General features: G+C 45.8%; 1 protein-coding gene across 3 annotated transcripts in view; it reads left to right on the top strand.

Annotated features, from left to right (window-relative positions):
• Nucleotides 1-13,759, top strand: part of LONP2 (lon peptidase 2, peroxisomal) — a 60,239-nt gene that overhangs the window by 19,222 nt on the left and 27,258 nt on the right. For all 3 annotated transcript variants that reach the window (XM_066583918.1, XM_066583919.1, XM_066583917.1), the window contains exons 7-8: nucleotides 2,295-2,553; nucleotides 3,782-3,923. In XM_066583918.1, the coding sequence (XP_066440015.1) occupies nucleotides 2,295-2,553; nucleotides 3,782-3,923 (401 nt within the window). The remainder of the gene's footprint in view (nucleotides 1-2,294; nucleotides 2,554-3,781; nucleotides 3,924-13,759) is intronic.

Raw genomic sequence — 13,759 nt, 5'->3', positions numbered from 1 at the left:
CACACAGACTGGTGGCTTAGGGAAGTAACGATCCCAGTAATGCCTCCATCTTCATCCGCGCGGCCGTCTAATCCCGCAGCGGCGCACGTCACGGCCGCATTGTTCAGCGCGTCCTGCAGCCATTTCTAGAGACGGATTTGCTTTAAGCTGGGAACATTTTAAGAGATCAAAGGAGCCAAATTCTCGGATGTGAGATGAAGTAAATCCGGGCTCTGCAGAGCATTCACTTCCACAGGCCACCCCTACACTACCGGGGTGCGAGGAGTACGGGGGGCGGCGTGCCCCAACTGGTACTGCGTCATGGTATTTGCTGCCTGCGCAGATGTATCTTTGCACTTATGGGACACAGGTCCTTTAACAACCTACAGGGGGTGCAAAACTATGGAGACCCCCGAATAAGTGGAAAATGGTAGTTGAGACCGCCATCCTGTGTGTGGCATGTTGGTAAGGGAAAGGGGGTAAATCTGAGAGTGGCAGTGTCCAACATGGTGGCCTTTTTGAAAGCTGCCATCTTGGAACCGAGTTGATATTTTCAGATGGGAGGGGTGCGTGTGACATACGTATCTGCTGGAGAATGGGATCAGGAACCCGAATCTGTTCTTAAATGGCGTCTACCTTGATTCCTGCCAAAGGTATTAACCTTTTTTCCGTGACCGGGTACACCATGCCGATCCACTACAGGATGAGCTCGATGTGCTCCCGGTTTTGAATCGTCCAGGCGATTCCCTTCTCCCATTCACGACGCACTGAGAGCGACACCGCAGCGGAGATGCTTGCGCCGGCGTCCAGGATCCGCTGGTGCATGTGCGCCAAACTTCAGATCTTCACTGCATAAACCCTGGACTTGACAAACCCCACAGGTAGACGTCCAAGGGGGTGAGAGTTGGTGGGCGCCGCTCCACTGGGCCACAACGTCCAACCCACTTCCACGGAAATTGCGGAACTAAAAACTCGTGGATGTAATGTGGGGGGGCCCCGTCCTGCTGGGGGAACCCTGGGGATGCGCCATCTTTGTTGCACAGTGATGGGAACGCCTCGTCACGTAACAACTGCAGATACTTGGCAGCAGTAAGGTTACAGCCAATGAAGAATGGGCGCACTATCTTCGTACCCAACACACCACACCATGACTTTCTGTGCACCAGCCGTCTTGGAGGGGTCGGTCGGTGTTGGTTTGTGTCAGACCAGTGGTGAAGGTTTTGTTGGTTCACCTCCCCGTTCACATGGAAGTTTGCTTCATCGCTAAACAGTAGCTCCTCCATGAACAGGTCCATGGTCCCGTTGTAATTGTTGTGACACCCATTCCACCATTCAACACGGCGATTGGGATGGTCTTCGTTGAGATGATGAAGCAACTGGATCTTGTAGGGGCGCCATTTGTGCGTAGCCAGTACCTGCCCAATGGTGGTTTGACTCGTCCTACTCTCCGGGGACAGACGCCGGGTGATATGATGCTTCGTCCGTGGCAGTTTTGTCCACTTTAGAAGGTCCAACACAGAATCTGTTTAGTGAAAAATGGGCAAGCAATTTGCCAACTGTGCCATGGCGGATGGGTCGTCAGGGTGCCGACTGCTGTAATCCAATGCAATGACTCGGGTACTGTGCTCCTTGGAGATCAGCACAGTCTCCTCTCCAAGCCATATCTGTATCTCTATCAAAGAGAAAATGTAATACCTTCATCAGGAATAAAGCTACATGGCCTTTAAGAACAGATTTGGGTTCCTTGTGGAATTCTCTATCGCCTACATATGTCACACGCACCCCTTCCCTTTTAAAAATATCAACTTGGTTCCAGGATGGTGGTTTTCAAAATGGCTGCCATATTGGACACCACCCCTCACAGATGTCCAAGGATGGTTTTCCATTCATTCAGGTGTCTCCATACCGTTGGACCACCCTGTACATCTGTTGACAATAGGAAATTTAGGAAAATGTCCCACTCTCACGTCTATACGGCTCTGCACACGTGGCAGCGGTTCGGGTTGGTAATACATAGTTTAATGGGAGCTGCAGTACCAACCCAGGCCACTGCAATGTGCACGGAGCTGTCTGCTTCCAGCTCTGTCCATACTGACAGCAGGCTTGGTGAAAAGCTGATTGGCCGGAATCTCGAGAAACAGGCCCCACCAATCAGGAGCGGTCATCAATCGTTGAGATCTGGAGAATCCCTTTAACAATTAGGGACAGAGCTGAAACTGATAAATGAGCTCGGCTGGTGCAGGGCATGCTGGGATGTTGGTTCTCCATGGTTCATATTCTGATTTTTATATACCCCTGTCTGAATCTCTCTGTAGATCGCCTGGATATCCGCGCGGCCAGGATCTTGCTGGATAACGATCACTACGCCATGACGAAGCTGAAAAAGCGAGTCCTGGAGTATCTGGCCGTCCGTCAGCTCAAGAACAACTTGAAGGGCCCCATCCTGTGCTTTGTGGGGCCCCCGGGAGTCGGGAAAACCAGTGTAGGAAGATCCATCGCTAAGACTCTGGGGAGAGAGTTCCACCGGATCGCGCTGGGAGGAGTCTGCGATCAGTCCGATATCCGCGGACACAGGTAGGGCGGTCTGGGCTTGGATCGGCGGTCTAGTAAATGCCCCTCGTAGTCTCTACATTAAGGCCGTGGATTGTCCGTTCCTTGCATGGAAATGAATGCAGACCCTAAAAGTCCGTGTTTTTAGCGTGTGGGCGGTGCTACGGGAATGCAGTTGTGCTGAAACTTGCTTATTTTGTATTTTCCCACCGCCATATTACAGCGAGACGCGTCTTGTTTTGTTGATGGTGTCCCGTAACCGGACCCGGGCTCATTACACGCTCCGACCGTCTGCTGCGGACATGAATGGTCGCCTGTGTTCACCGCAGATACTGTAACAAACAAGCGTGCTGTTCTTCTGCGCGGTCCTCGCCTCCCTCATCTGCTCTGTTATTAAGCTGCATCTTTGTATTCCAGACCTCACGCGCTCCTCGTGTCCCCGGGATCCGGCCCTCGGGGCGCGGCGGAGTGCTGGGCACATAGATAAAGGCAGAACAATCTGATTATTATGTAACGTCTGAGGTCCGGCACCCATATCAGGCTTGTTACTAACTTATATGTATTCTGGCCTTCAATTTTTCATCCTGTTCAAGATCTCCGCCGGCTGTCAGTGATTATAAACCGTGATGTTTGCCATTCGGCGCTGATGACCCATAGAAAGCTAGTCCTGCTCTGTCGTATCCAGTCTAGACAGTACTCTGTGTAGTGCCCGCCTCAGCTTAGATGGCAGCCTGTGTACAATGTATTGTTGGCACAACAACCACCTCCGAATCATAAGGGGAAGGAAAACCGCTCCAGAGATACTATACCACAACCAAGCTTGCTACATAAGCACTGTACTGAGCTTGGTTCTACTGCTGTACTTATGTGCGGGGCTTGATTCTGGTACAGTACTTAGACAACAGGACTAAGCTCTGTACATAAGTACAGTAGCGGGACCAAGCTTGTTAGTGTAATGAGCTTGGTACTGGTGCTGTATTTATGTACCAAACTTGGCACATAAATAGAGCACCAGAACTATGCTAAAGTGATTGTGTAGCTAGGGCACCGATGGACTGACAGCAGATCAGGGAAGAGGAGAAAGGCCAGGAGGTGACTGATTGCTGGAGCTCCAGAAGATGCTGTTGCATTAAGGAAGTAGATCATCTGGGCCTGCATAGATTGTGGCAATCACCTCTAGCCTATATCTGCCAGCTGCTCCTGTCATTACAACGCTCACTGGCCATTCACTGTGGTTTGCTTATATTAACAGACGCACCTACGTAGGCAGCATGCCTGGCCGTATCATCAATGGGCTAAAGACTGTGGGCATGAACAATCCAGTTTTTCTCCTGGATGAGGTTGATAAGCTTGGAAAGAGCCTCCAGGGAGATCCAGCAGCTGCACTACTGGAGGTGAGAGACCCTGCATATTATGTCATAACAGAACATAAAATACGGTAATATTGCCACCTATGTAGAAGAATCTAACTACTATAATACTGCCCCCTATGTATGAGAATATAACTACTATAATACTGCCCCCTATGTACAAGTATATAACTACTATAATACTGCCTCCCTATGTACAAGAATATAACTACTAGAATACTGCTCCTATGTACAAGAATATAACTACTATAATACTGCTCCTATGTACAAGAATATAACTACTATAATACTGCCCCCTATGTACAAGAATATAACTACTATAATACTGCCTCCTATGTATAAGAATATAACTACTATAATACTGCCCCCTATGTACAAGAATATAACTACTATAATACTACCTCCTATGTACAAGAATATAACTACTATAATACTGCCCCCTATATACAAGAATATAACTACTATAATACTGCCCTCTATGTACAAGAATATAACTACTATAATACTGCCCTCTATGTACAAGAATATAACTACTATAATACTGCCCCCTATGTACAAGAACATAACTACTATAATACTGCTCCTATGTACAAGAATATAACTACTATAATACTGCCCCCTATGTCCAAGAATATAACTACTATAATACTGCCTCCTATGTACAAGAATATAACTACTATAATACTGCCCCCTATGTACAAGAATATAACTACTATAATACTGCTCCTATATACAAGAATATAACTACTATAATACTGCTCCTATGTCCAAGAATATAACTACTATAATACTGCTCCTATGTCCAAGAATATTACTACTATAATACTGCCCCCTATGTACAAGAATATAACTACTATAATACTGCTCCTATGTACAAGAATATTACTACTATAATACTGCCCCCTATGTACAAGAATATAACTACTATAATACTGCCTCCTATGTACAAGAATATAACTACTATAATACTGCCCCCTATGTACAAGAATATAACGACTATAATACTCCTCCTATGTACAAGAATATAACTAATATAATATTGCTCCTATGTATAAGAATATAACTACTATAATACTGCCCCTATGACCAAGAATATAACTACTATAATACTGCCCCCTATGTACAAGAATATAACTACTATAATACTGCCTCCTATGTACAAGAATATAACTACTATAATACTGCTCCTATGTACAAGAATATAACTACTATAATACTGCCCCATATGTACAAGAATATAACTACTATAATACTGCCCCCTATGTACAAGAATATAACTACTATAATACTGCTCCTATGTACAAGACTATAACTACTATAATACTGCCTCCTATGTACAAGAATATAACTACTATAATACTGCCCCCTATGTACAAGAATATAACTACTATAATACTGCCCCCTATGTATAAGAATATAACTACAATAATACTGCTCCCTGTGTACAAGAATATAACTACTATAATACTGCTCCCTGTGTACAAGAATATAACTACTATAATACTGCCTCTATGTACAAGAATATAACTACTATAATACTGCCCCCTATGTACAAGAATATAACTACTATAATACTGCTCCCTGTGTACAAGAATATAACTACTATAATACTGCTCCCTGTGTACAAGAATATAACTACTATAATACTGCCTCTATGTACAAGAATATAACTACTATAATACTGCCCCTATATACAAGAATATAACTACTATAATACTGCCTCTATGTACAAGAATATAACTACTATAATACTGCCTCCTATGTACATGAATATAACTACTATAATACTGCCTGCTATGTACAAGATTATAACTACTATAATACTGCTCCTATGTACAAGTATATAACTACTATAATACTGCCCCCTATGTACAAGAATATAACTACTATAATACTGCCCCTATGTACAAGAATATAACTACTATAATACTGCCCCCTATGTACAAGAATATAACTACTATAATACTGCCCCCTATGTACAAGAATATAACTACTATAATACTGCTCCTATGTACAAGAATATAACTACTATAATACTGCTCCTATGTACAAGTATATAACTACTATAATACTGCCCCCTATGTACAAGAATATAACTACTATAATACTGCCCCTATGTACAAGAATATAACTACTATAATACTGCCCCCTATGTACAAGAATATAACTACTATAATACTGCCCCCTATGTACAAGAATATAACTACTATAATACTGCTCCTATGTACAAGAATATAACTACTATAATACTGCTCCTATGTACAAGAATATAACTACTATAATACTGCTCCTATGTACAAGAATATAACTACTATAATACTGCCTCCTATGTACAAGAATATAACTACTATAATACTGCCTCCTATGTACAAGAATATAACTACTATAATACTGCTCCTATGTACAAGAATATAACTACTATAATACTGCTCCATATGTACAAGAATATAACTACTGGAATACTGCCCCCTATGTCCAAGAATATAACTACTGGAATACCGCCCCCTATGTACAAGAATATAACTACTGGAATACCGCCCCCTATGTACAAGAATATAACTACTGGAATACCGCCCCCTGTGTCCAAGAATATAACTACTGGAATACCGCCCCCTGTGTCCAAGAATATAACTACTGGAATACCGCCCCCTGTGTCCAAGAAAATAACTACTGGAATACCGCCCCCTGTGTCCAAGAGTATAACTACTGGAATACCGCCCCCTGTGTCCAAGAGTATAACTACTGGAATACCGCCCCCTGTGTCCAAGAGTATAACTACTGGAATACCGCCCCCTGTGTCCAAGAGTATAACTACTGGAATACCGCCCCCTGTGTCCAAGAGTATAACTACTGGAATACCGCCCCCTGTGTCCAAGAGTATAACTACTGGAATACCGCCCCCTGTGTCCAAGAGTATAACTACTGGAATACCGCCCCCTGTGTCCAAGAGTATAACTACTGGAATACCGCCCCCTGTGTCCAAGAGTATAACTACTGGAATACCGCCCCCTGTGTCCAAGAGTATAACTACTGGAATACCGCCCCCTGTGTCCAAGAGTATAACTACTGGAATACCGCCCCCTGTGTCCAAGAGTATAACTACTGGAATACCGCCCCCTGTGTCCAAGAGTATAACTACTGGAATACCGCCCCCTGTGTCCAAGAGTATAACTACTGGAATACCGCCCCCTGTGTCCAAGAGTATAACTACTGGAATACCGCCCCCTGTGTCCAAGAGTATAACTACTGGAATACCGCCCCCTGTGTCCAAGAGTATAACTACTGGAATACCGCCCCCTGTGTACCTCTTGAATTATAAGGTTGTGTCTTCTTGTTATGGTCTCTGGTGGAGTTACAGGTGACTGCAGACTATTGCACTGATCGTAGCTGAGTGGACTTGCTGGGGCTTTTAGTTCTCCCACAGCTGCACACTTTCTAGTCACGATCTCTATAATAGTTGTGGCGGGGGTCTCGCTCTGCCGGCTGCTCCCCCCTGTTCGCTGTAGTGGGGAGTTTCTGTGCGGCCACCTAACATGGGAAGACTTTCCTGAAGCAAGCAGTTGGCTGGCCTCGGCCCGGACACGGGGGCTTCATGGGAGACCAGCGAGTGAGAAAAGCTGCTTTTTACGGCTGAGCTTAAGAGCGCTCATAAAGCGGGAGAGGGTGATGAGGTGCTGGAATAACAGAACTGCAGATGAGGAGGATCTCTGCCGAGGGTCTCCGGGAGGAGGGGCACAATGGCTCCTTGTACATAGGATGTATTTTTGGGGTTCCCATAAATCAGTCCTGTAAGAATAACATGAGTATGACATGCCGGCGGTCGCTGCGGCCGGGGTCTGATGTGGCGATAACAGAGAAGTGCCTAAAGGGGTTGTACCACAATCACGTTATCCGCTATCCACAGGATACCTTGCTGATCGCGGGGGTCTCTCCTCTGAGACACCCGCTGATCTCGAATGGGAGTCCTGTGTCCCGTTCTGCGCCTCGCTCTGGGGGTCACTTCACCCCCCTTCCTTCCCGTAGTGACCTTGCTGTGAATAGAGTGCTGTCCAGGCATACAGGGTCTGCACTGTGTTAATTCCAGTGAGTCTGACAGATACAGCCCCCCCCCCCCCCCCCATCCTGTTAGAGTATCTCTGCAGTCCCATTGCAAGTAAATGGAGCAATTGCAGGACCAGCGCTGCGTTGTCTACTCCTCACTGCAGGGGGTGCAGTACCCCCACAGTGACAGGCGGAGGGGAACACGGGACCCCTGTTTTTGAGATCGGTGGGAGTCTGTGACAGATCAGCAATTTCTCATCTTTCCTTTGTATAGAGGATAACCTGCAGTTTTGGCACACCCCCTTTATAGAATACTTGGATATCCCCAATTGTCCGCTCCCTCGGAGATCTTGGTCTTATGTTATTGCCTTGTTTTGAAAACTGTATCAAGGAGTCGCCATTTTCGGCATTCTTCTCCTCCTGCTCCACATCTGGACCTGAGTGTTATAAGGATTTTATGACTTCCATCTGAGGTGATCAAAGGGTAGATGACACATGACCCTGCAGGCTATTGGGGTGGGGGGTTGTCCTCTCCCGCCCTGGGGGTACAGTCGCCCTCCACAGATGGTGGTGATCTGAGAAGACATTTGCAAGCCTCTCTGAAGGACATCTGTCCCCATCACACTGGGAGATGACCCGCCGGACTATTGATCTGCAGGGAGCCAGGAAATGCTCCACTTTGGGGTTGGTGAACTGAAGACCTCATCATAAACACATCTGCTTCACTGACTGCGGGGCTGGAGGACGCCCTGCGGCCGGCGGGGTCCACTTACCGGAGCCAGATAGAGAAAAGCCACCGAGGTACAAACCTGCACAGAACGCTCCGTAAGCCTGACTGCTCTGGTACCCTTACAACACCCGCCCTTCGGTGATGCAGCCTACCCTCACTAGTTTTGGCTTTTATTGCGCCCCCCTGAGGCGAGGAGCCAAGACACGGAGTGTAAACTCCTAAAGACTAGATGGTGTACTTGATTCTCCACCATATGTAGTCCATCAGACACAACCTGGCTGAGTCCCCTCTAATTATATCATCTCTATTGAATTCCATCGCAGTAGTGATGTTATCTGAGGACCATCAACCCACTCCCTGCCTCGAGTCACCCTAATGATGGCTGCAGTATATCGCCTGTTCCTGAAGAGATTGGGTGACATCTAGTATGTCCATCATCATATATGGACATATATGCACATCCAGAATATAAGTACTATAATACTACCCCCTATGTACAAGAATATAACTACTATAATACTGGCCCCTATGTACAAGAATATTACTACTATAATACTGCTCCCTATGTACAAGAATATAACTACTATAATACTGGCCCCTATGTACAAGAATATTACTACTATAATACTGCCCCCTATGTACAAGAATATAACTACTATAATACTGCCCCCTACGTACAAGTATATTACTACTATAATACTGCCTCCTATATACAGGAATATAACTACTATAATACTGCTCTTATGTACAAGCATATAACTACTATAATACTGCCCCCTATGTACAAGAATATAACTACTATAATACTGCCCCCTATGTACAAGAATATAACTACTATAATACTGCCCTCTATGTACAAGAATATAACTACTATAATACTGCTGCTATGTACAAGAATATAACTACTATAATACTGCCCCCTATGTGCAAGAATATAACTATAATAATACTGTCCTCTATGTACAAGAATATAACTACTATAATACTGCCCCCTATGTACAAGAATATAACTACTATAATACTGCCTCCTATGTACAAGAATATAACTACTATAATACTGTCCTCTATGTACAAGAATATAACTACTATAATACTGCTCCTATGTACAAGAATATAACTACTATAATACTGCTCCTATGTACAAGAATATAACTACTATAATACTGCCCCCTATGTACAAGAATATAACTACTATAATACTGCCTCCTATGTACAAGAATATAACTAGTATAATACTGCCTCCTATGTACAAGAATACAACTACTATAATACTGCCCCTATGTACAAGAATATAACTACTATAATACTGCCCCCTATGTACAAGAATATAACTACTATAATACTGCCTCCTATGTACAAGAATATAACTACTATAATACTGCTCCCTATGTACAAGAATATAACTACTATAATACTGCTCCCTATGTACAAGAATATAACTACTATAATACTGCTCCCTATGTACAAGAATATAACTACTATAATACTGCTCCCTATGTACAAGAATAAAACTACTATAATACTGCCCCCTATGTACAAGAATATAACTACTATAATACTGCCCCCTATGTACAAGAATATAACTACTATAATACTGCCCCCTATGTACAAGAATATAACTACTCTAATACTGCTCCCTATGTACAAGAATATAACTACTATAATACTGCCCCCTATGTACAAGAATATAACTACTATAATACTGCTCCTATGTACAAGAATATAACTACTATAATACTGCCTCCTATGTACAAGAATATAACTACTATAATACTGCCCCCTATGTACAAGAATATAACTACTATAATACTGCTCCCTATGTACAAGAATATAACTACTATAATACTGCCCCCTATGTACAAGAATATAACTACTATAATACTGTTCCTATGTACAAGAATATAACTACTATAATACTGCCCCCTATGTACAAGAATAAAACTACTATAATACTGCCCCCTATGTACAAGAATATAACTACTATAATACTGCCCCCTATGTACAAGAATATAACTACTATAATACTGCTCCCTATGTACAAGAATATAACTACTATAATACTGCTCCCTATGTACAAGAATATAACTACTATAATACTGCCCCCTATGTACAAGAATATAACTACTATAATACTGTTCCTATGTACAAGAATATAACTACTATAATACTGCCCCCTATGTACAAGAATAAAACTACTATAATACTGCCCCCTATGTACAAGAATATAACTACTATAATACTGCCCCCTATGTACAAGAATATAACTACTATAATACTGCTCCCTATGTACAAGAATATAACTACTATAATACTGCCCCCTATGTACAAGAATATAACTACTATAATACTGTTCCTATGTACAAGAATATAACTACTATAATACTGCCCCTATGTACAAGAATATAACTACTATAACACTGCTCCTATGTACAAGAATATAACTACTATAATACTGCCCCCTATGTACAAGAATATAACTACTATAATACTGCCCCCTATGTACAAGAATATAACTACTATAATACTGCCCCCTATGTACAAGAATATAACTACTATAATACTGCCCCCTATGTACAAGAATATAACTACTATAATACTGCCCTCTATGTACAAGAATAAAACTACTATAATACTGCCCCCTATGTACAAGAATATAACTACTATAATACTGCCCCCTATGTACAAGAATATAACTACTATAATACTGCCTCTATGTACAAGAATATAACTACTATAATACTGCCCCCTATGTACAAGAATATAATTACTATAATACTGCCCCCCTATGGCGAGGCTCTTTATAGGCCCCTCGGTTGCTGCTGGTTCAGGTGGGCTCTCGGATATGTAACCTCTGATATTCTCTGATGTGGGCTCGCGGCCGCGTTCGCTCTCGAAGGACTTGGCGTGGGATGATGGAACCGCCTGGCAGCGCTGGGTCACATTTCCCGTGTTGTGGTCACCATCTCGCTCTCCCTGGAATTGGGAAACCTGATCCGATCCGGGGGGATCACATGACTCGCCGTTGTCGTCGGAATGTCCGAAGTTTCCTGTCCTCAAAGTCATTAAGGAAAATGGTGAATTCCTTCCTGTTCGCCGCCGTTCCTCTACAGGGCCGCGTTTGTTCTTATTTTAGATGACCTTTGATAATTCTTCTAGTAGAGTCTGTTTATTATAATGGGTGGGGGAGGGGAACGTTACATTTTTACATGGTTTTTCCTCGGCCGGCTTCGTTATAACATATTACAGTGCGCTTTTTGTGTACGGCGAGCACTTAGCCGGCGCTGGTGGCTGCCATGTATTCATAGGCAGCCAGAAAGACACTTTGACTTAATCCCCCTAAATTGAGGTCTCGCTGGCCGCGCTGCGTTGGTGCAGACCGTATATCTTCTGTATTTTTCTTGGACGCTCCTGCGCCGTTCTCCCCCCCCCCCCCCCCCCCTCCCCCCTCTCCAGCGCAGAAGCTTTTAACGGTACTGCGTGAAATGCGTGGCAGATGCTGGCACTCCGAGCTCAGCGCGAATTACAAGAAGCTTCTCCCATCCCCGTGTTGTTACAGCGTCTCTATTTCTCCATAAACCCGGAGAGAGCCGTTAACCCTTCCTCTGCTGGTATTTTCCATGCATTCCGCAGAAGCGCTGTTTAAATGGTCGCCAGGACGCGGATCAGACGGACGACACCTGTCGTGGAATGAAAAGTTCAGCAACTTTCTAGTTAAAGTTTCTCGTAAAACTTTCTTTTAAAACTTCACTGTTTCTCTGCTTGCTGTCAGTGAACGGAAACATTAAGAGAGGGTGCCTTTCATCAAAGTGATGCCCTACAAACCACCACCGACGTCCTGTAGGACATGCGTTCGGAGACCTTTGTTGCTATTCGCACCCTTTATTCCCATTTGCACCCTGTGCGCTGCTTTGTGCCCTATAGTCCTAAATGATGGCTTCCATTTTTGTATGAGTGACAGCCGTACAAGCAGGAGACCTTCATGACCTCATGTACCTCCGCATGGAAATGTCGCACATGCGCCATTTGTTTGTGGCATGCTCAGTAACTCCCTGCTGTGGACAGCTGGGTCTCAGACGTAGTGCGCATGTGCTGGGCTACGAGCAGATAGCGCATGCATGAGATTTCCAAGCAGAGGTAGATGATGTCATGAAGGTTTTCTCATCTCAGGGCTGTCACTTGGAAGAGGGGCGGAGCTAGACAGGACTATGCGGTGCAGACCAGAGCCCCAGGGCGCTATTGGGCACGCCCCCACAGAGCCCCAGGGCGCTATTGGGCACGCCCCCACAGAGCCCCAGGGCGCTATTGGGCACGCCCCCACAGAGCCCCAGGGCGCTATTGGGCACGCCCCCACAGAGCCCCAGGGCGCTATTGGGCACGCCCCCACAGAGCCCCAGGGCGCTATTGGGCACGCCCCCACAGAGCCCCAGGGCGCTATTGGGCACGCCCCCACAGAGCCCCAGGGCGCTATTGGGCACGCCCCCACAGAGCCCCAGGGCGCTATTGGGCACGCCCCCACAGAGCCCCAGGGCGCTATTGGGCACGCCCCCACAGAGCCCCAGGGCGCTATTGGGCACGCCCCCACAGAGCCCCAGGGCGCTATTGGGCACGCCCCCACAGAGCCCCAGGGCGCTATTGGGCACGCCCCCACAGAGCCCCAGGGCGCTATTGGGCACGCCCCCACAGAGCCCCCAGGGCGCTATTGGGCACGCCCCCACAGAGCCCCCAGGGCGCTATTGGGCACGCCCCCACAGAGCCCCCAGGGCGCTATTGGGCACGCCCCCACAGAGCCCCCAGGGCGCTATTGGGCACGCCCCCACAGAGCCCCCAGGGCGCTATTGGGCACGCCCCCACAGAGCCCCCAGGGCGCTATTGGGCACGCCCCCACAGAGCCCCCAGGGCGCTATTGGGCACGCCCCCACAGAGCCCCCAGGGCGCTATTGGGCACGCCCCCACAGAGCCCCCAGGGCGCTATTGGGCACGCCCCCACAGAGCCCCCAGGGCGCTATTGGGCACGCCCCCACAGAGCCCCCAGGGCGCTATTGGGCACGCCCCCACAGAGCCCCCAGGGCGCTATTGGGCACGCCCCCAC

The sequence above is a fragment of the Eleutherodactylus coqui genome, chromosome 11, assembly GCF_035609145.1.
Source record: "Eleutherodactylus coqui strain aEleCoq1 chromosome 11, aEleCoq1.hap1, whole genome shotgun sequence".
In the NCBI taxonomy this organism is placed as follows: Eukaryota; Metazoa; Chordata; class Amphibia; order Anura; family Eleutherodactylidae; genus Eleutherodactylus; species Eleutherodactylus coqui.
This window is presented reverse-complemented; position numbering and strand designations above follow the sequence as displayed.